The sequence below is a fragment of the Coturnix japonica genome, chromosome 3, assembly GCF_001577835.2.
Source record: "Coturnix japonica isolate 7356 chromosome 3, Coturnix japonica 2.1, whole genome shotgun sequence".
Classification (NCBI taxonomy): Eukaryota; Metazoa; Chordata; class Aves; order Galliformes; family Phasianidae; genus Coturnix; species Coturnix japonica.
Window position 1 is genome coordinate 43273406 of NC_029518.1, and position 24704 is coordinate 43298109.

General features: G+C 41.0%; 1 protein-coding gene across 2 annotated transcripts in view; it reads left to right on the forward strand.

The window, feature by feature from the left end:
- TAB2 (TGF-beta activated kinase 1 (MAP3K7) binding protein 2) overlaps positions 1 to 15757 on the forward strand; it is a 56159-nt gene extending 40402 nt beyond the window's left edge. For both annotated transcript variants that reach the window (XM_015858114.2, XM_032443280.1), the window contains 5 exons: positions 1359 to 2868; positions 9996 to 10156; positions 10784 to 10877; positions 12154 to 12234; positions 13810 to 15757. In XM_015858114.2, the coding sequence (XP_015713600.1) occupies positions 1359 to 2868; positions 9996 to 10156; positions 10784 to 10877; positions 12154 to 12234; positions 13810 to 13955 (1992 nt within the window). In that variant the 3' untranslated portion in view covers positions 13956 to 15757. The remainder of the gene's footprint in view (positions 1 to 1358; positions 2869 to 9995; positions 10157 to 10783; positions 10878 to 12153; positions 12235 to 13809) is intronic.
- The last annotated feature ends 8947 nt before the right edge of the window (positions 15758 to 24704 follow it).

Consider the following 24704-nt stretch of genomic DNA (forward strand, 5'->3'; position numbering starts at 1 on the left):
TCCCTCTCTCACTTGTGTTAACGTCTTCTTTTTCTCTTCGAGTAATATTTTTCAGGTAGAGACAGGCTTGCTTAGTCTGCGCAGCTCTGCCCGAGCCCCCACCTTGCTGAAGGAGCTACTATCTGCTTGTTTAGCAAAAATAACTCGGTGCAAAGCTTGTCGCATGGAACACTTTCTCTTGCTTGTGTGTTCTTTAACTATTTGATAATGTCACTACTTGGCATGTGCAATATTTTCCTTGATCATTTTTCTTCTTTCTGGTAACCGGTGTTTGGTGTGTTTGGATGAATTTGACACCTACTTTGTTTTTACAACATCTGGGCCTTAACAAGGGCTTTTCTGGCTGAAAGCATTAACTTATTTCTTGAGGTGAGGGCTGGAGAGAGGAGTGTTCAGGAAGTAATACGGACAGAGCACAGCACTGTGAAATTTGCCATCAGCACATGTTGGCTCTTTTAGCAAGGCCCTTATGTAGGGCAACTGCTATGGAGATCTGAGTACAGTATTATTAAATGTATGGAAATGTAGAACTAGGATTAGCAGTTAGTTTCCTTCTGATATGTTCTTAAAAGAGCAAATTAGCTAGGTGGTGGTTTTTAAGTTTCTTTATTACAGGTTTTATAAAGTAATCTTATACAAATGTAAGTATTTAAAAGTTTTTCAAACAGTGGTTTAAATGGCCCCTGGGTTTTCATTAATATTTTCAACTCGCAGAAAAGTGATCATATGCTGTATGTGCATAAACTGAATTTTTACATTGCCTCTGAAGTCATATGCTCCTGTGCAACTTCTTTGGTCTGCATGTTTCTTCTCTGCATATGATTAGCTTTCATTTTCAGCAGAAGTTACTACATAACCAGTATGTAGTAAAAGGTTTTGTTCATTGTTTTTTGGGGGTTTTTTAAGTAAACATGTAATTTGATTTGAAATTGTTTACCAGTACTGTATACATGCAGGTACTGCGTGTCTGTTCTTTCTGTCGTTTTCTTCTCAAGCCAGACATGTGGTCATTGGTGAAGACTGTTCAGAAATTCAGGGGGAATAGCAAAAGTATTCATTCACTGTGTATCATGCTGTACCAAGTTAGCTTATCAGGATCCAAGGTGTCACTGTCATTGCTTCAGCAGCAGTGCAGACTTGTGTTCTTGATTCCAGCGACTGAGTTTCTGCTCTCAAAGTAGTAAGCTTCACATGCAAGCTCTTTGTGTGTATGCTTGTAGTTGCTATGCTGGCCAGTCACCTAGAGCTTTCCATTTGATGCTACACTGTTAACTTTTCACTGATGGTTTTGTGCCTATATTTGTCTAACCGTAACAGTATTTTATCAGTAATGTCAAACTTTCATCTGTCTTTTATAGAATAACAATAATTTGGATGCCTGTTGTGCAGTTCTGTCTCAGGAGAGCACGAAGTATCTCTATGGTGAAGGAGACCTAAGTTTCTCGGATGATTCTGCGATTCCTGGACTACGAAATCACATGACATCTCTTAATTTGGATTTGCAGTCACAGAACGTGTATCACCATGGAAGAGATGGAAGAATGAATGGAAGTAGGACTCTAGCTCACAGCGTTAGCGATGGACACCTTCAAACCAAGCAGCCCAACAATGAACTATTTCAGCAGGAACCACAGACTGCACCTGCGCAGGTTCCACAAGGATTTAATGTCTTTGGAATGGGTAATACAGTTAGTGCTTCTAATCCAGGGCAACATCTTGGATTTCACCTAGGCAGCAAAGGAGTATCCAACTTGCCTCAGCAAACGCCCAGATTCAACCCAATCATGGTAACCTTAGCCCCAAATATTCAGCCTGGCCGCAATACCCCTACGTCTTTGCACATACATGGTGTACCTCCTCCTGTACTTAACAGTCCACAGGGAAATTCTATCTATATTAGGCCTTACATCACAGCTCCTAGTGGTACAGCTCGACAGACGCAGCAGCAGGCAGGCTGGGCATCTCAGTTTAATCCTATGCATCCTCAGCAAGTCTACCAGCCTTCGCAGCCGAGTCCTTGGACTACTCTTCCTACATCCAATACTACGCCACATACCTCATCGCAACACTCAACGCAGCCAAATCAGCAAGGCCACCAGACTTCTCATGTCTATATGCCTATCAGTTCTCCTACTACTCCACAGGCACCTATGATTCATTCATCTGGTAGCTCACAATCCTCTGCTCATAGCCAATACAACATTCAGAATATATCCACAGGACCTCGCAAAAACCAAATTGAAATCAAACTTGAACCACCACAGAGAAATAGTTCTTCTAAGTTGCGTTCAACTGGCCCTCGCACCTCCACTACTCCCTCATCCCTCAACAGCCAGACATTAAGTAGAAGTCAGCCCACTGTTTACATATCGGCCAGTCCTCCAAATACTGATGAAGTGATCACACGTGGTCAGCCTAAGGTCTACATTTCAGCAAATGCCACCACAGGAGATGATCAACTTGTACGGAACCAGCCCACGCTTTTCATATCGACAAATCCTGGAGTATCTGCCACTTCTAGGAATATGTCTGGTCAAGTAAGCATGGGTCCTGCATTTATTCATCACCATCCACCCAAGAGTCGAGCAGTGGGCAACAGCACCACTGCAACCTCTCCTCGAGTGGTTGTTACGCAGCCTAACACAAAATATACTTTTAAAATTACAGTTTCTCCAAATAAGCCCCCTGCAGTTTCCCCAGGGGTAGTCTCCCCAACCTTTGAACCTACAAACCTTCTAAACCTTCCTGATCACTATGTTGAACCAGAGGGTATCCAGCATCTTACTGACCCTGTTTTAGCACATGTGGATAGGATCAGTGATGCACGAAAATTGAGTATGGGATCTGATGATGCTGCCTACACGCAAGGTAATATTCTTAATATAAGTAGTAGAGATTTCAACCAGATTGTCAATTCAGTGTGTAAACTACAGAGCGTGAAACAGTTGATAAACCTTTGTGATATTAATACGTTACCTTCAACTCTAGCATTCCTGGATATTTCCTAAATAAACAAAAAAGGTTTATAAGCAAGTCATAGATTTCTTTTTATGGCAAAGACATGTAACTGAATATTTGGAGATAATTCTTGTTTGTTTGAAGAAGATACGTGTTTAATGAAGCGGAGTCGCAGTGTCTTTGTTTTTATGTTGGTCTGAAAGAAACATCTAAACTTGTTTAATTTGTCCTAATGATTTTAACTTGAAAGTCTATCGGCAGACGTTTGGATTGGTGGAGATGCTGTTTCCATTAGATACAATTTCCATTTTTTTCTTTTTATGAGTGTTATTTAAGAAGCAAGAACAACAGACTTCCAAAGCAGTTAGCGAGACCAAGTATTTGCCTCTGTTTCCTAATGGATGCCTGACAATAAAATGCTGAAAGTCTTTATTCTTCACTTATGTTGCTAAAATGTGAAGAGTACCGTACCAAAGATGGTTGTTTTAAAGGATTGATAGGGTAATAGGAGGATAAAACTTAAATGTGATACAGTAACCCAGTTTATAACTTCTTGTGGGCTTTTCTGTGAAGTTGTTGAATGGGTCTTAGGATCTTTATGCAGTGTTCAGAGTAGGTTGTCAAAATCATTTTTCTTTCAGTTTATTGGTACATTTCAGACTGAGCAGCAATTCAGCGTTAAAAAACTCATTTGTTCTTTGAACACTCTGAATATTCTTCCGACTGTACCTATTCTGCACATAGGCTGGTAGATGTCAGTAACTAATTTATCAAGTTGAGGCAGACTTGCAAAGCTCATTTCTGCTACGCAGCCTAGAATTCAGAAGTTTTGAATGGCATGTAGCTTTTGTGGGGCCCAGCTGTTCTTGGGGCCAAGGCAGATGCAGGTTTTAGATTAGATGCATGATGTAGGCTGGTTTAGCTTTTGTCTCTGTGCTGACTTTGGAGAAGTATCTTCATTTTTGTGTAGTTCATTAAGTAGTTCGTGTAAAGTACACTCATGTCTCCCAAGTTCTCTGTATTCAGAAATGTTTGGGATTTCTGACATTTTGCCCTATTTCTCCTGCAACATGCAGTATTTTTTATTTTCTGTAACGATTTAATCTTCTGAAAGTTGACAAGTGGTCAAGTGTCAACAACTTATCAGCCCTACGAGGAGAGGCTAAGGAAGCTGGGGCTGTTTAGTCTGGGGAAGAGGAGGATGTGGGGGGACCTTATCGCTCTTTTCCTGTACCTGAAAGGTTCTTACAGTGAGAGTGGGGCAAGTCTCTTCTCACTGGTGACAAGTGACAGGATGAGGGGAAATGGCCTCAAGTTGCATCAGGGCAAGTTGGATATTAGGAGGAACTTCTTTACAGAAAGGGTAGTTAGGTACTGGAATAGGCTCCCCAGGGAGGTGGTTGAATTGACATCCCTGGTTGTGTTTAAGAGCCGTTTGGATGTGGTGCTCAGGGATATGATTTAGCAGAGGGTTGTTAGAGTTAGGGTTCTGGTTAGGCTGCGGTTGGACTTGATCTTCAGGCTCTTTTCCAACCTGGGTAATTCTATGATTCTAAATGTGTAACTTGACTTATTGCTATGACCTTGATTTCTGAAAGACCTACCTAGTACTATAGACCTAGATTGTTTGCTTAGAGGTGGTTAGGTGGTTTTTTTTTTCTTATTTTAATGGTGTGGTGGTGGGTTGGTGGTTGTTGTGTTGTTTTTTTTGTGTGATTTGAGTTACTTGATGCTTTCCATTATGAGGGACATGTTCTAAGTTGCATCTAGTTTAGCAAGAGTGTGCAGAAACCTGGGTGCTTGTCTCACTTTAATTTTAGCCAGAACAGATGAGTCGTTTCTCTGGCTATGATTAGAGAAAAAATGCATTTTCATCAGCTTTTCCATTTCTGCCCAGAGTGCTCCGTATCTTGGCAGGGAGAACTAAATCTGGCTTAGGATAGGAGGAATGTGGAAAGGAAAGCTGGTTTGGTGTCAAAGGAGATCTCTTTCACTTTGTTCCAGTGAAATGGATTCATAAGCACAGGAGAACAGAAGAGGTTGGACCTGTCTGCAAGTAATGCCTGTCGCTGTGCTTTCTTAGCTGAGAAGCAGAGGGATTTGATGATGACAGGATTATTCCATCATTTTGATTTCCTCTCAGACAAATACGTCCTTGACTAGGATGCCTACATACATATCAGAATTTCAGCTTGATGTCAACAGGCAGAATGAAACAGTTATCCTCAAGAAGGGAAGGAATAGTTCGGGACAAAGATTTCAGGTGGGCAGTAGTAGCATGGGATATAAAGTGCTCAAATCTAACCAGTGTAGAGCAGAATGACCTCTGGCTGTGAGAGAACTTTGCTCATTGAGAACTGAGGGCAGATACTGGGAGTCAAGAGTACTATTCTTCTGGCAGCTGTTGGCTATGGAGCTCTCTGATAAAGCACAGGGCTTGTCTACCTGGTAGTTTATCTGTAAGCATCAGTTAACTCCCGGGAATAAAGTGACGTGTTCTCATTCTGTAAATCTGAAAAATCTAAACCCCATTGAGGACCCACAGGAAGGTTGGTTTTCCAGCATTGAGTTTCTTTCCAGATTTCTGTTGAGGGAGGATTTAAAAAATGCAAACAAGAAAAGTATCGTTCTTTAAACATAGAGTTACAAAGTCATGAATCCAAACATCCAAAAATGAAAACACTCCAGAGCAAGGGTTATCTGTGGAGCTTTCTTTCAGTTACTGTGTGTAGGCATTCCAGTCTTTTTCTTGATTCCGTTTCTGTTTTTTTTGCCCTGGTTTCCTCTGCTGTTCTCTCCAGTAAGTCTCTGTGGGTAGTAGAAGTCTGCTGCAGATTTCTGTGTAGCTTGCTGCCAGAACTAGAGGCTGTGCAATGTGAAAAGGAGTAGGGTAGTAGTCAGATCAAACTGGTGTAGTTAAGTAAGTCATACACTGTTAGCCTGGAGTGCTTGGTTATATCTCTGCGGCTGCCTTGGTGATGTCAAGAAAGTCACTGTCGGCAGACGCTTCAGAAGCAGTTGCCTAATTGTATGTTCCTTGTTTTTTGGAATTCCAGTTTGAAATCCTGTGGACTTAACTCATGGAAATGTTGACAGCATCCATCCACTGGTGAAGTCAACAATATTAATAACGTTAGAAAAAATCTTGCTAGGAGCATGCTGAAAAGCCAAAGATACATTTTTATGCTAATCACTTTAATATTAGTTCTCTGCACAGGAGTATCCATTCCCATTAGTTAAGGTATTTCAATACATAATATAATTTTACTAATAGACTTACCTGAGTTTCAGTATATTATGTAAAGTGCCCTATGGGTGAAAAGGTGAAATTTGGTTAGAAACTGAGAATTTAGTACTCAGAAGTGTTTTTCTATTATGTACAGTCACTGTGCACATCGCCTTATGTTGAATGAGGCTAAACAGTTATCAGTAATTGCTTGTTCTCTGCAAAGCATTCAGCCTGTATAACAGACAGGCAGCTGTGCTATGAAGAAAATACATTAATTCTGGAATCAAATCTTCAGCTTAATGTTTTCCTACTGGTGAGTTTGCTGAAGTCCCTTAATTCACTACTACTTAAGGGCTTTTGACTGATGTTTTGTGATTTTTATCTTTCAACTTTGAGAGGGACTGGTGTGCTGCATAGCAAACAGACTTACTCATCTGTGCCAGGTACAGCTATTTCTGTGGATATACATTTATTTAGCAGATCTTATCATCATGATTTAATGTAAATGTACTGATTGCAGAACTAGTTGGGAACTTGACATTTTGCACAGTTCTCCTTTTTGTTTCTCGAAGCTTTTAAAGCTTTCAAGATCAGAGCTGCAGGAAAGAAACTCCAAGTCCTAACCGAGCCTCACAGATGTTCAGAAATGAAAGATCTGAGTGATACAGCTGTGCCCCAGCTCCAAGAGGCCTCCACTTGGTTGCATCATGTGACATAAGAAAATATATAGCCTCATATTTGCCTCTGCATATCAGGCATGTACACTAAGTGGAGCACAAAGAAAAAAAGAGTATTGGAAGGGGGAAACAAACAAATCAGAAAGAACTGTTGAAATTGCATAGTAGGTGATGGAATTCTCTAGAGAATATGCACAAACCGCATTCTTAAAAATTTCACTGATCTATTGACGAGAGTAATTGCACTACCAGCATTCATTCCACTTTCCTCCAAATTTTGCCAAGAAATTTTGAGTCTGAAAATTCATAGATGTACGGATTAGGGTGAAATCACTGCGTTCCTGGATTAGCTTTTCTGTCAGGAACACATAAACAGCGTTTGTTTAAAATTCAGGTTCACAGGTGCTCTGAGAAAACAGCTTGGTGTCCCTCTTCAAACACAAGTTATATTCATTACCTGTTACAGTGGGTCTCTGGTGTAGGAGCAGTGACCTTTTGTCCTGCAGTTTCTTGCTTCCTGTAATTACAGTGGTTTGCAGCTGTTTTGTGGTTAAGTGCCACTGTTTCCTTTGACACTGAAGTGCAGTTCTGCCTGAGAACTGAACTGCTCTTTCCAGTCAGCTGAGTGTAGAATGCAGAAACTGAAAAAAGCTGAAGGTGCACAGTATCCTGTTTCCACCTAATGAAAAACTGGTTATCAGAGCTGCTCAAATTATGGTACACTAACAGTGAGACAAGGAGGAAGTCTTTATATTTCTCATACCAGGGTGATTGCAGTAAATAGCTTAGGAGGCATTAGGTTGGAATGACCCTATGTAGTTAATTCAGAGGTGCACTTCATAGTTTTCTCTTAACATTTCCAGTTGCACTGCTCAACACTAGGGGGGGCTGATTACTTACTTGCTGCTCTTCATTAATAAGTGCTAAGGAGGTGGGTGGATTTTGTCACCTCATTATTTTTCTGCAGCTGCCAAGTGAATATTTATGCAAAATTGCCAAATTCTATATAAAATCCACCGCTTGAACCAATGTCTTGTCAGTTCCTTATCCAAGTTATTTTTAATAGAAAATATTTAGCACTGCAACATCAAATAACTATTTTTCTTTAATAGTAATATAAATTTTATAAGGAGCATGTTTAAAATTTGTCTGGACTTAAAATGGTAAAATAGTTGCAGAGCTGCTAGAAGAGAAAACAAAAATGCTGTGAGCATCCATCAGTCCTTTCTGCCCCCTGTGCCATTGCATGATGACAGCTGAATTTTTAAACCAAAGAATGCTGGAGAATATTGAAATGAGTTGTTTGCTCCCCCTCTATAAGAGGGGGAAAAAAGCCCTTCAAAGAGTCACTCTTATTCATGGTCCTACTCATGAGTGAGTTTGTGTCCTGGAGGCACTCTGATAATGTTCTTTTTCACCTTCCACATGCAGCATTTTTGCTGCTGACAGCCTGCACCTGGAGTTGGACAGGTCTGAGGAGTGCCACGTCTGCTGGGTAGTGCACAGCTGTGTTACTGTAGGTCACATGCCAGTAACTCGGCCTTCAAGGAGTTGATTCAACAGTAGTGCCAAGGCAGTGGAATTAGGAGAGGCTATCTAAAAGTGGAAAAATAAGCTTGGCAGGAAGAAGGCTTTGTGATTTCCTTGCAAGAATAGGGGCAAAGTAGTCTTTGATTTCCTTTCCTCAAGATCATAAATGGAAAAAAGTTCTTCAGTTGTTCATAAAATGCTGTTGGACTGGAGAGGCTGTCTTTTGAGACTACTTATCTGATGACTCCCAGTCTTTAACAAAAATCTGCATCTTGGAGTTTGGGTTCCTGTACTTCTATGCTACAGAAGAGCACAGCCGCACCTTCTGTTGTAGTGTGGATAGTGGCAACCACAAATAGATAGGTGTCTTTATATAAACAATTCTGGATTGAACAAAAACAAGTAGAAACCCTTACAGCTCTGTCATTTCATTATCTTTTAAATGTGCAGCTCAAAAACCTGGACTGAGTCTGGGTGCAGCCTTGTGGTTCTATAGCTGTACAAAAATAGTTTGGCACAGTTCCTCTTTCTGAGGGAAGACTGAGCATGATGTGTGAATGAAATGGCAGGAGCTGCAGTGAAGGGCAGTTCTACCTGCTGAAAATGAGAAAAGTCTCATCTTTTTTATATGGGTGCTCATTAATTTCTAAAGTACTATAGAAGTACCCATAGTCATATTAATATGATTTAGTAAGTTAATTGATGAATGTCTATGCAGCAGCTGAAATGACTTGGTTTATTTAATGAAATCCTTCTTTCACTTGTACTGAAAGTGAACTGTTCCTTTGAGCAGCGTTATCTGCTCATGTGATACTTTGCAGTACACCTATCTTTATTGAAATAAACTCCTTAAATTCTATGTATTCAAATGCTTGTTCTACTTATATTCTTCAGGTTTAAAAAGATTTGGCTTAAATGCGAACTTGGTTGTCTCTAAATTAAGTCCTCGTATGCCGTTTATTTTACAAATAGTAAGCAGTGAGAGAAATTAGAAGCTGAGCTAATGGTTGGGGGATGAAATAACTCACAGTCCAGCCTCTGTGATAAATATAGCTGATGTTTACCAGCAGTATCACTTGTACTTTCTGTTTTGGTTTCACTTGGTGTCTCCTGCTATGAAAAGAACACTGGATTGTGTTCCAATCCAGATAGCAGTAAAATAAAACAATCTCATTTCTTACCTACTGTAGTGCCCAGTCATGCAGCTGCCTCTGAAGTCGGCATCGTGCCATCTCTTTTACCGTGAGCAGGCAAACACAATGCAAGAGAATGTTTGTTAGCTTCTGAAAGCTGTTCTCGTAGTTTTGCTGGGTTATAAAAAAAAAGACTTTTGCAGATTACTATTACATTTTGCATGATCTTCTGTTACGTTATATGACTTTCTCATTGTATTTGCTTGTTGTCTGTGATTGATTTATGCTGTTTTGCAAAATGCAGTGTTTTCTTTCTTCTGGCAGAGGCTTTCTTGTGAGGAGAGTGGAAAAAGAATCTGTAGAAATGTTTGTCTATATTTTCCCAAAGGAATACTAGCTTTTATCTTTATCTGATGTTGTCATAGAAGGGATAATAAAGTAGATAAAATGGGACTTTATGTATTGCAGCTTTACTGGTACATCAGAAGGCCAGGATGGAGCGACTTCAACGAGAACTTGAGATTCAAAAGAAAAAGTTGGATAAACTAAAATCAGAGGTCAATGAAATGGAGAATAATCTGACACGAAGGCGGCTGAAAAGATCGAATTCTGTTTCCCAAATTCCATCAGTAAGTTGAAACGGCTGTAGGCTGTAAGGCTAAACCACAAGCATGGGCTGTTACAGCAAATTAAAGAAATAGTTGCTCATATATTGACAGTATACTGGCAGTAGGTAACATACCTAGAATTAAACAGGTGAACAGCGTAGTGCAGAGACTGAACATGTAGTATTTAGCCATCAACCTTTCAGTTCACCAGTTGTTGCTGCTTTCAGAGTCACAGAAGGTTTGTGCTTGGTGGTCCTTCCTGTTGTTTTTAAAGGATTGGTCACCTAACGTTTTAGTTTACTTAATGCTCATGTGCCTATCCGCAGAGTTATGGGGTTTTTTTGTGCATATACTAATCTCAAAGAAAGCTGGTAATGTGCAAGTTTTCAGTCCAGAAGATTGCCATTGATCTGGTGGACCATTGGCTGTGTTCTAACTACAATCTGGAGTTTGTTCAGTCAGCTCTGAAGTCTGATGAGAGGAGAGTTCACAGAGTGAAAACTTTGTCAAAGCTTATGCTTGGACAAATGAAACAATAAGGGAAAATTCTTTTATTTTCACTTCTAAAATGATTATCTACCTATGCGTGAATGATAACTGATAATGAAATGGGGGCACTTAGTCTAACAAGCAGATTTATTTTTTCAGCTGGAAGAAATGCAACAGTTAAGAAGTTGTAACAGACAGCTGCAGATAGACATAGATTGCCTAACCAAAGAGATTGATCTTTTTCAAGCAAGAGGTACAGTATGTTCTTAGTACATCGACAAGCGTTAATTTTACTTTCTTCTTTCACTGTCTGCATGTATCGGAAGTGGCTGTGTTACAAATACATGCACTGTGTTACCAGTATATGTGCTATTTGCAAAATCATCTAAGTGGAACTCTGAAAGTAACGTGTTCTGAGCCTTTTGTTTCTGTCAGCCATATGATTTTCCTAATCCTGTGGTTTTTCCTATCTCTTAATTATCTCCAGAGAGAGAATTGTGATGCCATTTGTTTAAAAAATACTGGGGGGAAAAAGCTCTTTGATCACTTAAATTTCAAAGAAGAGGGGAAAAGTTTTCTAAATGGTGTAGTCATACCTACATGTCCTTCTTTCTTGTCTTGCATTCAGTATCTCAAGTTTGCGAACAAAGTACCTTTGTAACACTGTGCTCTCCTCCTTTAACTTTCTTTGTCTACAGAATCACAGCCTTTGATTGTGAGGGAGAAACTGAGACAACTGAGCCAGTTTAATTGCTGCCAACACAATGTCCCAGTCTCTCCTTGCTCCCCATTCTTGTCAGTGTGTAGAGCACTACTGTGCTTTACCTGTAGACCATTTACAGTGCTAATAGTGCACTCTGTTCCAGGGGGGGGAAAGGAAAGACATTGGGATTACTGGAACCATCTGCAGCTGGTGTGAGGGAGAGATGGGATGTGAGGAATGAGGCAGTGAGAGAGAAGGGACTGGTGCTTTCCACTTACAGTAGTGGCAAGCTGTTTGATCAGCTCAGTGGTGAGCTGTGGTATGTTCTTCTTTAGTCAGTGTACCTGCAGATAAGGAGAAAGTAAAAAGCTGTGCAGGACTTAATGCACAGAAGGTCATACATCTCTTCAATACAGTTAGAATTTAGAAAAATTAGGTAAAATTTACAAATAAATTTCAGTTAAGTAGTTATAAGTTAATAGGTATAAAATACTGTAAGAATGAGGGAAAGAAGCAATTTAAAGAGATTGGGCAGTCAATTAAGAACCAGGCTGTAGAAGTGTCAGCTCCTGAATTTTGTTTCTGACTTTCTTATATTGCATATTTTAGTAAGTTTGTGTATTCCTGATGCTACTAATATCTCATGCAGGTCCACACCGACACCTTGATATAGAATATAAGCTAAATCATAACTACTGGGAAAAAAAAAAATATATATATATATATATAAATATATATATATATATATATATATATATATATGCTTTTGTACCCAGGTATATTTTTAAAACAGTTGCACATTATTTTCTTTTTTGTTTGTTTTTAGGACCACATTTTAATCCCAGTGCTATTCATAATTTTTATGATAATATTGGATTTCTTGGTCCGGTGCCACCAAAACCCAAAGGTAAGGTATTAGTAACATTTGCTTTTTATGCTAATATCTGGTTTGCATCTAGTACTAAATAAGATCTTTCCTATGATTCTAGATTAAATATTGACTGTGAAATAGCTGATTTCTTCAAAAGCATATGGGTGTTGCCATCCATACATTCAGGAAATAGGAGTGTATTAAATGATTTGTGCTTAAAGATAGCTAATATATCATGAGGTAGTTAAAGTAAATGGAAACATCCACCTGTCTAGAAATGAACATAAGATACAGGAGTGAAACTCAGAGTACTGGTGAGGAGTGGCTTTGGTCATTGTCCTTGGTCAAGTTACTTATTGCAGTAACTCAGCCACCTCGACTGGAGGATATCCTTGCACTCACACAGTTTACGTAATAGTCTTAAGTAGCTGAAGAAAAGAAGGATGTTACCCAATAGAGCAGTCAGTATTCTGGAACTTACTAGTCTTGAACATTCTACTTCCCCTTGAATTTTGCATGTGATTTTTTATTTTTTTTCCCTAGTGGGACATCAAATAGAATAATTAGTTCTTGTGTATTACATAAAGCAACGAAAGAAATTTTGTAACAGCATCATAGTGTCACCTAAAAAGACCATCAAATGGAATAATTCATCCACTGCTGTTTCTGTGCAGTTGCTCTGTGCAGGAAGTTTTCTGTCTAGTGTGTGTGTGTGTGTCTGGATGGTCATTATAGTGTGCAGTAACTTTCACCACTGAATCTCTTCAGAAGAGAATTCTGTTTCAGAATGGCCTAATAAAGTTCAGTTTTCTTTTATCCTTTAAATTGTGTGCAGCTCTTCCAGACTGATACTGCTCTTCATGTTTTATAAGTTTGTTTTTAGTGCTTCATTATCTAAGCTGCTGATGAAAAATGGAGCAAAAATAAATCCACACACAGTTCTTTAAGATGTGTTGTTTTTATAGTTGGACCTTGAAGAATGTCAGAAAGTATCAGCTCTTTCAACTGTGTAGTTCCCTCTACTATGAATAAATCGAAATGCTGTTGCTTTTTTCCCACTCACCAACCAATTGTAGAAGGAAATGAAAATAAGTTTTCCATTACTAGTCGTTAACATTTGTATTGAAATTCAAACCTGTAAGTGTCTTATAACAGGGCAGTGCTAGACTTTGATTTTTCTTTAGTGTATCTGACTGCTTTTCTGGTTTGGGGATGAGCTGCTGATACTGATTCTGGAGGCAAAATGTCAAACACATGAAAAATGTATTAGTGTAGAAGTGTACTTAGTTCATATAATTATTCATAGACTTCAGGCTTAATCTTTTTCATGTTCACTGAGCTGATTTTTGTTCCCTGTGATTCTAAACTTCATCTTGTGCAATAGCTTTGAGCCCAAGGGGGCTGCTCAAAGCTTTGTGTAGCTCATGTTGTACCATTTGACTGATGTAGTCAAGGGGGTGGTTAAAAAAAAAAAGCTGTTTCTCTCACTAGTAATAACTGCAGCTTTTGGAGGAACAAGATAGTTCTTGGTTACTGAAAAAAATGAGCTCAAAATTCTTTCCGTGCTGTTCTTGGTCAGTAACTGTTTATCTTTTCTCTTTCGTATCACAGATCAGAGGTCCATTGTGAAAACACCAAAGACTGTTCCAGACGCAGATGAAGATGAGGGAGCTCAGTGGAGTTGTACTGCCTGTACTTTTTTAAATCATCCAGCCTTAAATCGCTGTGAACAGTGTGAAATGCCCAGGCATTTCTGAGCCAACAGGCCTGTTCTCTTCTGTAAAACCACAGCAGACGTGTACAAGGAACTATCCGGTCATTGGGGGCAGAAAAAGAATTTATGTGTAGGATTTTGTAAAATCGAAGGCGTGACGAGATGGTGTTTAGTAATGTTAAATGTCAGCCCACAGAGCTAGTAATGCCTCAGTGTTGTGTCACAGGCAGTTGAAATTCATCGACTGAAAGGTAATCTGCTGAAAGACTCAGTTGCCAGCTGCCTAAACCATGTACAGTATTACCATATCCCAGTAACATACACCGTGTTCAGTGCTTGGGTGTTGCCCATCCTCTTCTCTGCCCCGATGTCACTACTGAATTTTGACAGGGGAAAGGAATAGAGTGCTCGCATTTTTGTTTTCAGAGCTTTCAGTGAAACACTACATGCACAGAGGAAATGTAAAAGGAACAAGGTTTAACTGTTTAAACTGTTTGCTGCCACATAGTGCCTTTGATAAAGGGAGGAACTTCACAAACCAGTGGTACTCTTTGCCTTGTCTTCCCTGAAAACATCTCTGTGAAGCCAGAAATCAGTACAATCACATCTAAAGATGAAAAGGAAAAACTGCATGCGTTGTCTGTACAATACACACAGTGAAATACCCCAAAGCTTTTCCTACTGTACATAGCTCTAGAGCCTGCTTTAAGTGATTTCTTTTCTTCACCTTTATTATTTTCTTGTACTTCTGTATGTATAGTGTAATAGTCTTTTTGTTAACTTTCTTGTTTTTTTCCCTTTAAGTGATTAAGCACGATCATGTCCCTTTTTTTAAGCTTTTATCTGAGAGAAGCGATGCCTTAAAATAAGAGCATTAATAAGAAACTATGCACAAAATAGCTTTCCTCTGCTCATTCTGTACATTGCTCTTGTAAATGCTGATGATCTGTGAAGACCTGCAGATGCAGCGTGGTAAAAATGCAGGAAAAGTTGGAAGAGTTATGCATATAGTTCACTCTGTACACTGAGTTTTACGGTGGGTGACACAAGGTAGTATTTTGTCTGGCGTAAGGAAGTAAACTAAGAAACTTTCAACCCACCAACAGATCAGCTTCCGATAATAAGCTTGCTTCATCTGCTGGGTATCTTGCAGACTCCTGAAGAGAGATTCATTGGGGAAGTACACACAGTGCCAAATCAACAGCAGCAGCATCGTACAGCTTTGTTCAAGAACTTTAAATGCTTTCCTGTTTTGGCAGCCAGTTTCTAAACCTGACTTGTGGTGAAGTCTCGTATTTATAGAAAACAAGGATAGCAATATTTAGGACAACTGAAATAAAGGCTGGAAAAAAGAAATCAAACAGACTTGAACACTGAAGCAACCTCAAGCATCTCTTTTTTTGATGATCTATTTTTTTAAGGAAAATATTCACATGATCGGGAACGTATGTAACAGATGGAGGAAATGGAATTACAGTATGTATGAGAGACAGCACACGATTATGTAGCAGCACTTAAAGTGAGGCTGGAGGGAGTGCTATGTAGCAAGAGACAAAGTAGACTGTCACCCACTGTAAACATTTGCCAGTGGACATTTTCATTAGGAATTTTACAAGTGATCTATGTGAATACACAAAGGCCTTTGTTTTGAAGGCTTTGCATTTTTTTACGTGGGAAGAAAATGCCGATCCCAGGTAATTAGGCAGTAGACCCAAAGCACTTGCGTTCAATGCATTTTGTTTATAAAATGAGGCCTTGTTTTTCAGCTTCATCTGCAGTTCTATGTGAAGATTGACAAATCAGTTTTTACCTGTTTATTAATAAAACCTAATTTGGATATCTTGAGTTGATGGTTTTGTGATTTAGCTGGGTAAACTGTCTTTGTAACAGATAAGTTATTTATAAAAATTAAAAAAAAAAAAAATTATATTCTAATGTTTGTTTTTGTGATTTGTTTACTTATCCCACGCTGTGGAGCAACAGAAAGCACAGCAGAGAGGTAAGTATTAACAGTATTAACAATGAGATGCTTTCTTATGACCACAGGTTTCGTATAAACTTCTGGCTTGTATCTTGCCTCCATTCATTGTAATGGGAGGAAAGGAAATGACAGGTGTAATCAATATGCTTTAAGGGTATGTGACTTTAAAAAATAGTTTTCTAACTCAAAATGAGCAACCACGTTGTCTGAGGTAACGTATGAAATATTTCTGTATGCTGTTAGTGTAAACATAGTTTAAGGACTAAGCTTTATTTTGTTGCAGTGTGGAATGTTCCTGGACGTGTCTCTTCCATTTGCAGGATCCCTGTTCAGGGAGACTTTGGATGGTACTTGTCCTTTCCTGAGACATAGACTTGTACCTTCAGGGTTTTTGTGTTCTTTCTGTATTTTGTGTCGTGTATACTATTGGACCCTGCTTCAAATTGATATCAATATATCAACATACCACTATTGTGTTATGAAAGGGTGGGATTTTAAGACTGTAAATGTTTTGAAGATGAAGCAAAATTAGATTTCACAGCTGAATTTTCTCCTTTTCTTCTTAAAAGAAAATGTAAAACACTGAATGTGATAAGGTTAAAATTCATCTTGTGGGCATCAATAGTTTCTCTTGGATCCTGACCGGTGACTTTACGTTTCTATAATGTCTTTGTCAGGGGTTGCTGTAGTTGTTAAAAGAAATAGAGGATATTATTTCATAGCAGAAAGGGAGAAGTACACTTCTTGATTTCTGGAGATGCTCAAGTTTGTTCTTCATGACTGAAATACTCATTGTTTGGGTCAAACTTCAGTGTTGGAATAACTTCAGGAATGCTGGCAGTGAAACTGAGTTGGGCTGCTCTTGTGTTGGTTCTGTAGGAGTGATTTCAGTTCATGTTGTTGTGGCTTTCTAGGTAAGTCTGATGGTTCTGCAGTCAGTAGTGAGTCCTGTTGCTTAGGAGTATGTTTATGTCTCAGATGAATGGTGAGATTTGATAATTTCTGTCCCACCTAATGATTTTAAAGTTGATCAGTATTGCCACCCATCTGTTTGTTTTATCCCTGTGAATTTAGGAACCAGTTATATAGTCTTGAGATGTGCATCTTCACTGTAAATTGCAGGCGCCCAGGGAGAACTCATTTGCCATGTTAAGAGAAGCATCCTTGTAAGTGTTACATTTCTTGAATCATATCCCTCTACCTTTATGTATGTTGGAGCCCAGACACAGGGACGTGGCCCTGGACACACTGCTCTGGGTGTCTGCTCGAGCAGGGGTTGGACCAGATGGATCCTGAGGTCTTCATCCACCTCAGCCCATCTGTGGTTCTGTTCACAGTGCATATCACGTGCAAGCTTATTTAAAACAATAACTCACTGTCATATTGAATGTGAGTGCAATTTTAGGAGCAAAGTAGCGTATCAGTTTGTGTATGATTATTGTACTACATGGATGAGCAATTGGATGTGATTGTATAAACCTAATTCTGTATTTTTTTATGGATGCGTTGTGTAATAGTTTTAAACTGCCATGCTATCTTTCCTACGCTGTTTACAAGAGCGCAGTGCCAATGCAATTTTGAGGTAGCTAAATTGGTAACAAGTTGAAGCATTTTAATGTGTTCTTTTTTGTTTGTTTGTTGTAATTGGGCATTCAGTAAACACATCAAGCTTGGGACTGGTAGGCTTTACCTAAATTCGAGTTCCTCTTATTATTCAGACCCAGGGTTGAGAAAAGAGGTGGTGGCAATGTGGAAGAGATGTAATGAGGAATGCCATCCCTTTTGTTCTTGATATGCAAAGGCAGGTGGTGGTTGCACCCCACTGATTCACAGACTCTGATGTAGTGAACATAAATCTACAACCTCAGAGTTGGAAATGATGTAAATAAGCACCTTAATATGTGTAACCGGGAAGACTTTCTTGTGTTCTTGGTCTGAAGTGGTGACCTCAGAAGTCCATTGGTACCAGTAAGTGGTTTTATCACATAGTGGAGCCAGTCATGTGTTGTTTCCGTGGCGGTTGATTAAATCGATCAGTGTGTTACGTTCCTCGGCAGCATGACCAGGTATGTGTCTGATAGAAACATAAAATACTTCTATTTCTTTGCAGACTCATACAATGCAGCATTAAATAAGGATAGTAGTATGGAAAGGGAAAAGCAGCATCAGAATGCTTTGTGTTTTTATGATTTTTACGTGAGAAGCAATGGAAGCCTGACCTGGTTGGGAGACACCCAAAACCTTTTTAACGCTGAACTCCTTTCCTGTTACCTAACAGATGTGCAGATGTCACTGGTACCTGTGTACACAAGGCATTTGGCCAAAGCAGTTTGTCTAAAGGGGCTTGAAGAGGAGGCGGAAGCAGCAAACAGTGCTGTAAGAAGAGCCTTCTTTTGGAGCAACTGAAGCAGTAACAGGTCCAGAGCTTCATTGCGCTGGAAGATTCATGACACCATCGTAGAGCCTGTGCCTCCACTGTAACCTGTGTAGACAACCTAAAAATAACGTGCTTTCTCATTTTTTTTTTTACTTTGTCTTTATGTTACAATGGCTTTTTCCTGCTGCCAGTCAAAGTGAAAACTTGCAGAAACAGTGAAACAGTCACAGTAGGTGCTTGACAAAGATTGTGGGAATCCCTCAGGTGGCGGTGCCACCACAGCAGTCTGTGGCCAGGCATTTCTCTCAGCAGTATTAAGTCACTGGTCCCCTTCCTAGAAGATGCTCCTCTGCTGACAGGATGGCTTTTATTCTTCTCTGTTCCCCATCTTTGCCTCTCTTGTCTTCTCAGCTTTCTCCCTGTTTAATTGAAAACTAGAACAGCCCCACAGGTAAGTACACTGTGTTTTGTTACCCAGGGCTCCCAGTGGGACTAAAGCTGCTATGTGTGTTCTGTTATCTCTCATGAGTATTTACCTTCCTTCTCGTTTGGGGCCAGAAGTCAGTAAATAAGACCTGAGGTTAGAAAATGTGGTCTTCTGACAGCTGCCTGACGCAGTTACAAAGTGATTGTCCTGTGCAGTGCTTTCTGTCTGCAACAATTATTTGTTGGTAGCCAGGCTCTACACATGACAGTTTATGACCGAGAGGCTGTTGGATGTACCATCATCGGGGAGTGGGGCTGGAACTTGAAGCTTGGATGCGGTTCAGGGCAGTGCTGCAAACTTGGCGGTGTGCCTGGGGGAGGTTACCCAAGCTGCCTACTTCAGCTCCCAGTCCGACTGTTCAGCAGCCATAGGCTCACCTTCCTCATTTTTGCAGTTTCCAAAGGCCATTCCCCTATGACTGGGGAAGCATTTGGAGCCACATACCTCTTTCTCTGTCTTTCATGTTAATCACATCTGTAAGGATGTCATCCCTGTGCCTGAATTTTGAGGTTTGCAAGGACTGGGGCTGTGTGTTCCAGGTTTGTGCTGTGCCACTGTAACTAAGATGCTGCTGTACTTAATACACAAAAATAAAAGCCACAGCTTAGCGGTTGGCTTCAGGAACATTTCCTAATCCTTTGGCACAGATGTCATGTTGAGCATTTTTTTTGCAATGGAGGACATGACAAATGCTTTCCCTCTTTAATAATGATTACTAACTTTTTTTTCCTACTGAGCTTGGTATTTATAAATTGGATTGCTTTAGGCTGTTTGAACCTTCTAGGAAGCCAATTGCTGCGGGGCACAGCGAGTTCTGTCTTCCCCCCACACACTCAAGTTCCACTTTCAGCCATGGGAGTTTGGGCTACGTGAAGCAGAGTTGTCAGCTACCCAGGGCTGACTTGGGATCGGCCCCCCTCAAGTGCAGCACCTTGCGCTTGGCCTTGTTAAACCTCACTAGGTTCACATAGGCCCGCTTCTGAAAAACCTGTCCTGGTGTTGCCAAATGTTGTGTAAATAGATGAAAATCACATGAATTATTTTTATGATGGTTTCATTCGTTCAAGACAAATGCTTATATGTTATCTTCTGCATTTTGATTGTATGCATGGAGCCAGATGTCAGAATGGTGATGTAGCTCACTTTATGGTGCAGTTGGATTCTGCTGTTGCTACTGCAGCCTAATCCTTCTTTTGTTTCCTCCCTCCCTCCTTCCTTCCTTCCCTCCCTCCTTTCTTAGCAAACCAGTGCGTAAAACATACCAGTATGGGAAGATGCTGTAGATAAAAATCTAGTAGGTGGTGTTAATCTGATGGCTCATTGTTCTGCCCATCATCAGTCAGCATCTTCTGTAGGGTCCTCTGAACCATCAGCTACCACTTGTGTTTAAAGGAAATTGTTTTTTCCTTCCCTTCCTTCCACTTGTTCTCACAGAATTGTTGTTCCCTGGGCAGTCAGGAGGCTTTGAAAGCTCCCTGCTGGATCTGAAGTTTAGGATTAAATGAATACCTCTATAGTTCTTGTGGCCAAGGCAAGATATTGGGCTGAAGGCCCAAGCTGCCAGCAGGGTTCAGGCAGAGCCTGTGCTGTGCTCCAGCCCCTGCTCAGCTGCTCCAGAGCTGACGTTTCAGTTATACAGAGACATGGGTGCTCAGCCAGCTTACCTAGTGTGCTCATGGAGCTGAGTAACCCTGGTTCTCAAGTATGCAGAAGGAATGCAGTAGAGAAATGCAATGGAAAATAGTGACGTTTTGAGCTGCTTTGGAAGAAGCAGGGTTTCTTGTGCCTGTACACCATCCCCCTCTACCCCACCCCCACCAAATGCTGCCTTACAGTTGCATACCTGGAATGCTTGTCAAATCCTTCTTAGCTCTTGATTCACATATGTGTAAGATGATAAGCCCAATTAGTTAAGATTCTCTGTACTCAAGCTGACCTGCAATGTCCCATGTCCACCTGGACAGAATTTGGAGGTACTGTTTGTAAGGTAATGCCCTCTGAACTCGAGTAGAAAATGTTTTCCTATTTAATTTCTAGGGGTTGGCCATGATACATTCCCTACTGGCAAACCTGGTCTCAAATTTCAGCTTTTAAAATATAATTGGCAGCTCAGCAAATTCATAAAATTGATCCCCATTCACACTTATTTTTGGCTTGCGTTAAGAATGTGCCAACCTGGAACTCTAAACTTAACCCGGCGTGACTCTCCCAGCGCTGCCCTAAGAGGGAAGCCTGGCAGCGGCACCTGGGTGCCCGCCAAGACAAACCCAACCCACGCGGTGGATGTCAGCGGGACAGCCAGCAGGGCCAGAGCAAAGCAGAGGGTGGATCGTGTGCTGTGCCCTGTTCCAGGGATGACCCCAAGTTTGGCTCTCTACGTCGCAGCCCTACAGCAACCCTTCTGTGATTTCTAGCGCTTGCCCGGAGTTAAAGGCAGTAAGTATATGGGTAACTGAATTTAGTCTTGCCTATTGCAGGCTGACGATAAAGAATGGGTCTGTCAGTGGGACTTGGGTGCACGGATGAGGAGAACTGGTGGCAGTCAGCCCTGCAGCACAGACTCTGCTTTTCTGGTGCTTCCACATCGACACCTGGTGGTGGAGCCGTCTGTCGTGCTCTCAGAGCTGGTTTTATTGCAGGCTGGTTGGTGTATGCCTTTCAGATGTCGGTTTCTAGAGGCATCCCCCTCCTGTTTGTGCTCTCAGCTCTGCGGGAGTTCCGTTGGACAAATACGAACACCAGAACATCCAACATGCTGCCCTAAGCAGCACATTTCGCAGATAGCACCCCCAGCTGTGTTTGCAACAGCGTGAAAGGCAAACAGACGTAATCACTGCAGCATACTGCTCCCTTCTTTTAGTTAAACTCATGTAGAATGTTGATTCTCTGCCCTCTTTGTATTCTGTCCTATTACTTTGACTTTGGTTAAAACTGATGACCACAACTTTTTCCCCCTATACAAGGCTTAAATGTGCCCCTTCTAACTTAAGAAAGATGCTCCCAAGGCTGAAAGATCTTCCATCTGCTTTTTTAAATGAAGACAGGGCTCCAAACCCACCACGTGTCATGTATTACAGAGCCAGTCTTTATGAGCAAAGGGATGTTCAGATGCTGAAGTTCTTATCCGAGAATGTTTCCCTGCTGGAAATAACATTTTTACAAGCTTCTGTATTCCCTTCAGCCTCTTCCTAACAGGACCTCCTGCGGGGAGAACTTAGTATTTCTCATTCCGATGATAGTTTTAAGTAACATTTATAATTGTCTGCCAATGGCTGTGTATTTTTTGGCAGTAACGAATCACATTCAAGCTTGTTTCCCTGCTAAAAATCCCTTTAGCGCTGCTTTTGGAGCAGTGGTGGGATGGGCTGCAGCTTCTGCCCAGCTATCATGGTGCTTATGTGTTTGGTTTCCATGAGGTTGCAGAATGTGGCATTAGTTATGAAGTACATTTTGCCATTTACAATTTAAAGTGGTAAAAGCCTCTGCATTCCCCCTGCATTTCTCCTCAACGCAAATGTTGGTTGGTCCTTAGTTCTCCTAAGCTGTTCTTATCTATCTGCAGGCAAAGGATAGGTGGGTTTTGGGATTTATTGTAGCTAAATGTAGGATGGCTGAGGTTCTGCTACCACCCCATTCGTCCTCAGAGAAAGCTGTGTAAGGTCAGCATAAGCAAATGTGGGTTGAATGGGGCCTCTGTCTCTATGCATGAGAAGTTTTTTGCTGATAGGATTGTTTTAAGGCAGGATGGGAAAACAACTTGAGCACATCGTGCCTCTGCCAGGGTGAAGATATCCACGCCAAGTTTAATGAAGAAAACAAAAAAGCCACACTGCCAAACTCTATATAAACTAGGGGGAGAAAGATGAAAATCTGGTGAAGGTACAGCAGTGGTAAGGCCTCACTTTGAGTACTATGGAGGCCCTGGAGTGTGTCCAGAGAAGGGCATTGAAGCTCTCAAGCACCTGGAGCACAACTGTTATGGGGAGCAGCTGAGGGAACTGGGATTGTTCTGCAGCTGCCTGAAAGGAGGTTGTGGCAAGGTGGGAATCGGCCTCTTCTCCCACATAACAACTGGTGATAGAACTAGAGGAAACAGCCTGAAGTTGCACCAGGGGATGTTCAGATTGGATTTGGGGGGGGAAAAAATGTTCCCGAAAGACTGGTCAGGCACCTCCCAGGGAGGTGGGAGAGTTACCATCCCTGGAGGTGTATAAGGAAAAGGTAAACGTAGCACTGAGGGATGTGGTTTAGAAGGTGGTATTGGTGGTAAGTGGATGGTTGGACTAGATGATCTTTTTAATTCTACGAGTCAGCCATGGTAGGTGTCTATTTGTCAAAGGCTTTCACCACAAATCATTTTTCTAGCTTGCAGAGGTGGTCTGTTGCACTCAGATACAGGACTTGCCCTTTCCTTCCCAGCAGTCCAGTGTAGTCAAGTAGGAGAGAAGATATGACTCACATAATCCTCTATTTATATGCTTATGAACCTTTTTAGTGTTTGCTTACGAATTGTGCCAGTTTTTATGAGGAGCTAAAATTGTTATAAAACTCTTCAGAATATCTTCGTATGACAGGAATTGTTTTGGCACCCAGCTCACCAGTTTGTTAGTAAACTCACTTTCCATGTGCCACAAGGGAAGAATACTGTGCACAGGGGATGCTGAGGGAAGAACAGCAGCACTGGGCAGGACTGTGTCTCATTCCTTTTCATACTGAAGACGTGCCCACAGTTCTTCAGGGGGACACTCATAACCAGTTAACCTGGCCACTCTCAGAGGGGTGTGTGCGTGGCTTCCCAGCTGTTTAGAAAAGGGTGAGGGTAAAGAAGGGAGGAGTCTTCCCTTATATGTTGTTGGGTTGTTGTTGGTTTTTTTTTGTTTTTTTTAATAGTCTTAAAATAAATTCAGCAACTTTGTAAATGTTTCTTAGGAAAGCAGCCCATCTCCTGGAGGATCACTCCCACTGCTTCAGTCCTTTTTGTCTTGACAACAGAAAAGCAAAGGACTTAGAGGCTCTCAGCCTCTGGGGGTTTATGGATTCATTCTCAACTTGGCAGTGAGGGCCGCCCTCGAATGCATCTCAGCAAGGACACCAAATGGCAACAGCTGTCCATAACGTCTGTGCGAGAGCTACCTATTCCTTCCTGTTAGCAGTTCCTTCCCTTAACTCTCAAGCCAGAAAGCAATCCTACCGTCTTGGAGAGTATAAAAGGCTACAGCAGAAGGCCCCTTGTCCCAGATCTTACTCAGTGGTGAAATAATAAAATGGTTTGTGCTTGCCGTGGGCCTTTTGCCAAGGGCAGAGTTTCTCTACAGCACTCAATGACATAACGCTGCTGCTGCGCTGCCCTTGAAACAAAAACTTCATGAGAAAAATCTCTCTGAGCGGATGAGCCAAGAGAAGTCAAGTTCTGTTTAGCACCGAGGTCTGATTTATTTTCTCAGACTCTTTCTTAACAGAATGCATATTCTGGGTGTTTTACTGAGAGACTTCACAGTAAATAAGGCAGAAATGAAAGCAAAAGAAAAGTTATTAAACATGAGAGAGTGTTGAATGAGCACCAAATTCCTGTGTGTTCCTGAGGAAAAAGGAGAGAAATCTTAAGCACTTGTAGCCAGCAAGCCCAGGGCATGGTGTAAAGGCACCGTGCCATTTTTCCTATGTCTTAAATGTTCTCCTTATTGAAATATGTAACCTACATTCCAGACATACAGCTACTAAATGATGACGTGTATGGCTATAGCCTGTTCTACTGCTTTGTGTGTATTTTCTGAACCACTGTCATTTGGGTCTTGCTGTTTGTACAGGGAAGGAGCTTTTCCACTCCGCAGGGCACCCTGAGTGTGCAGATGTGCACGGGCACAATGGAAAGCTCTGGTGCAGGATGTTGGACTGTCCAGTGAGCCCGTCCTTGAGTGGTCACAATGCCCACATTTGATCCATGAAA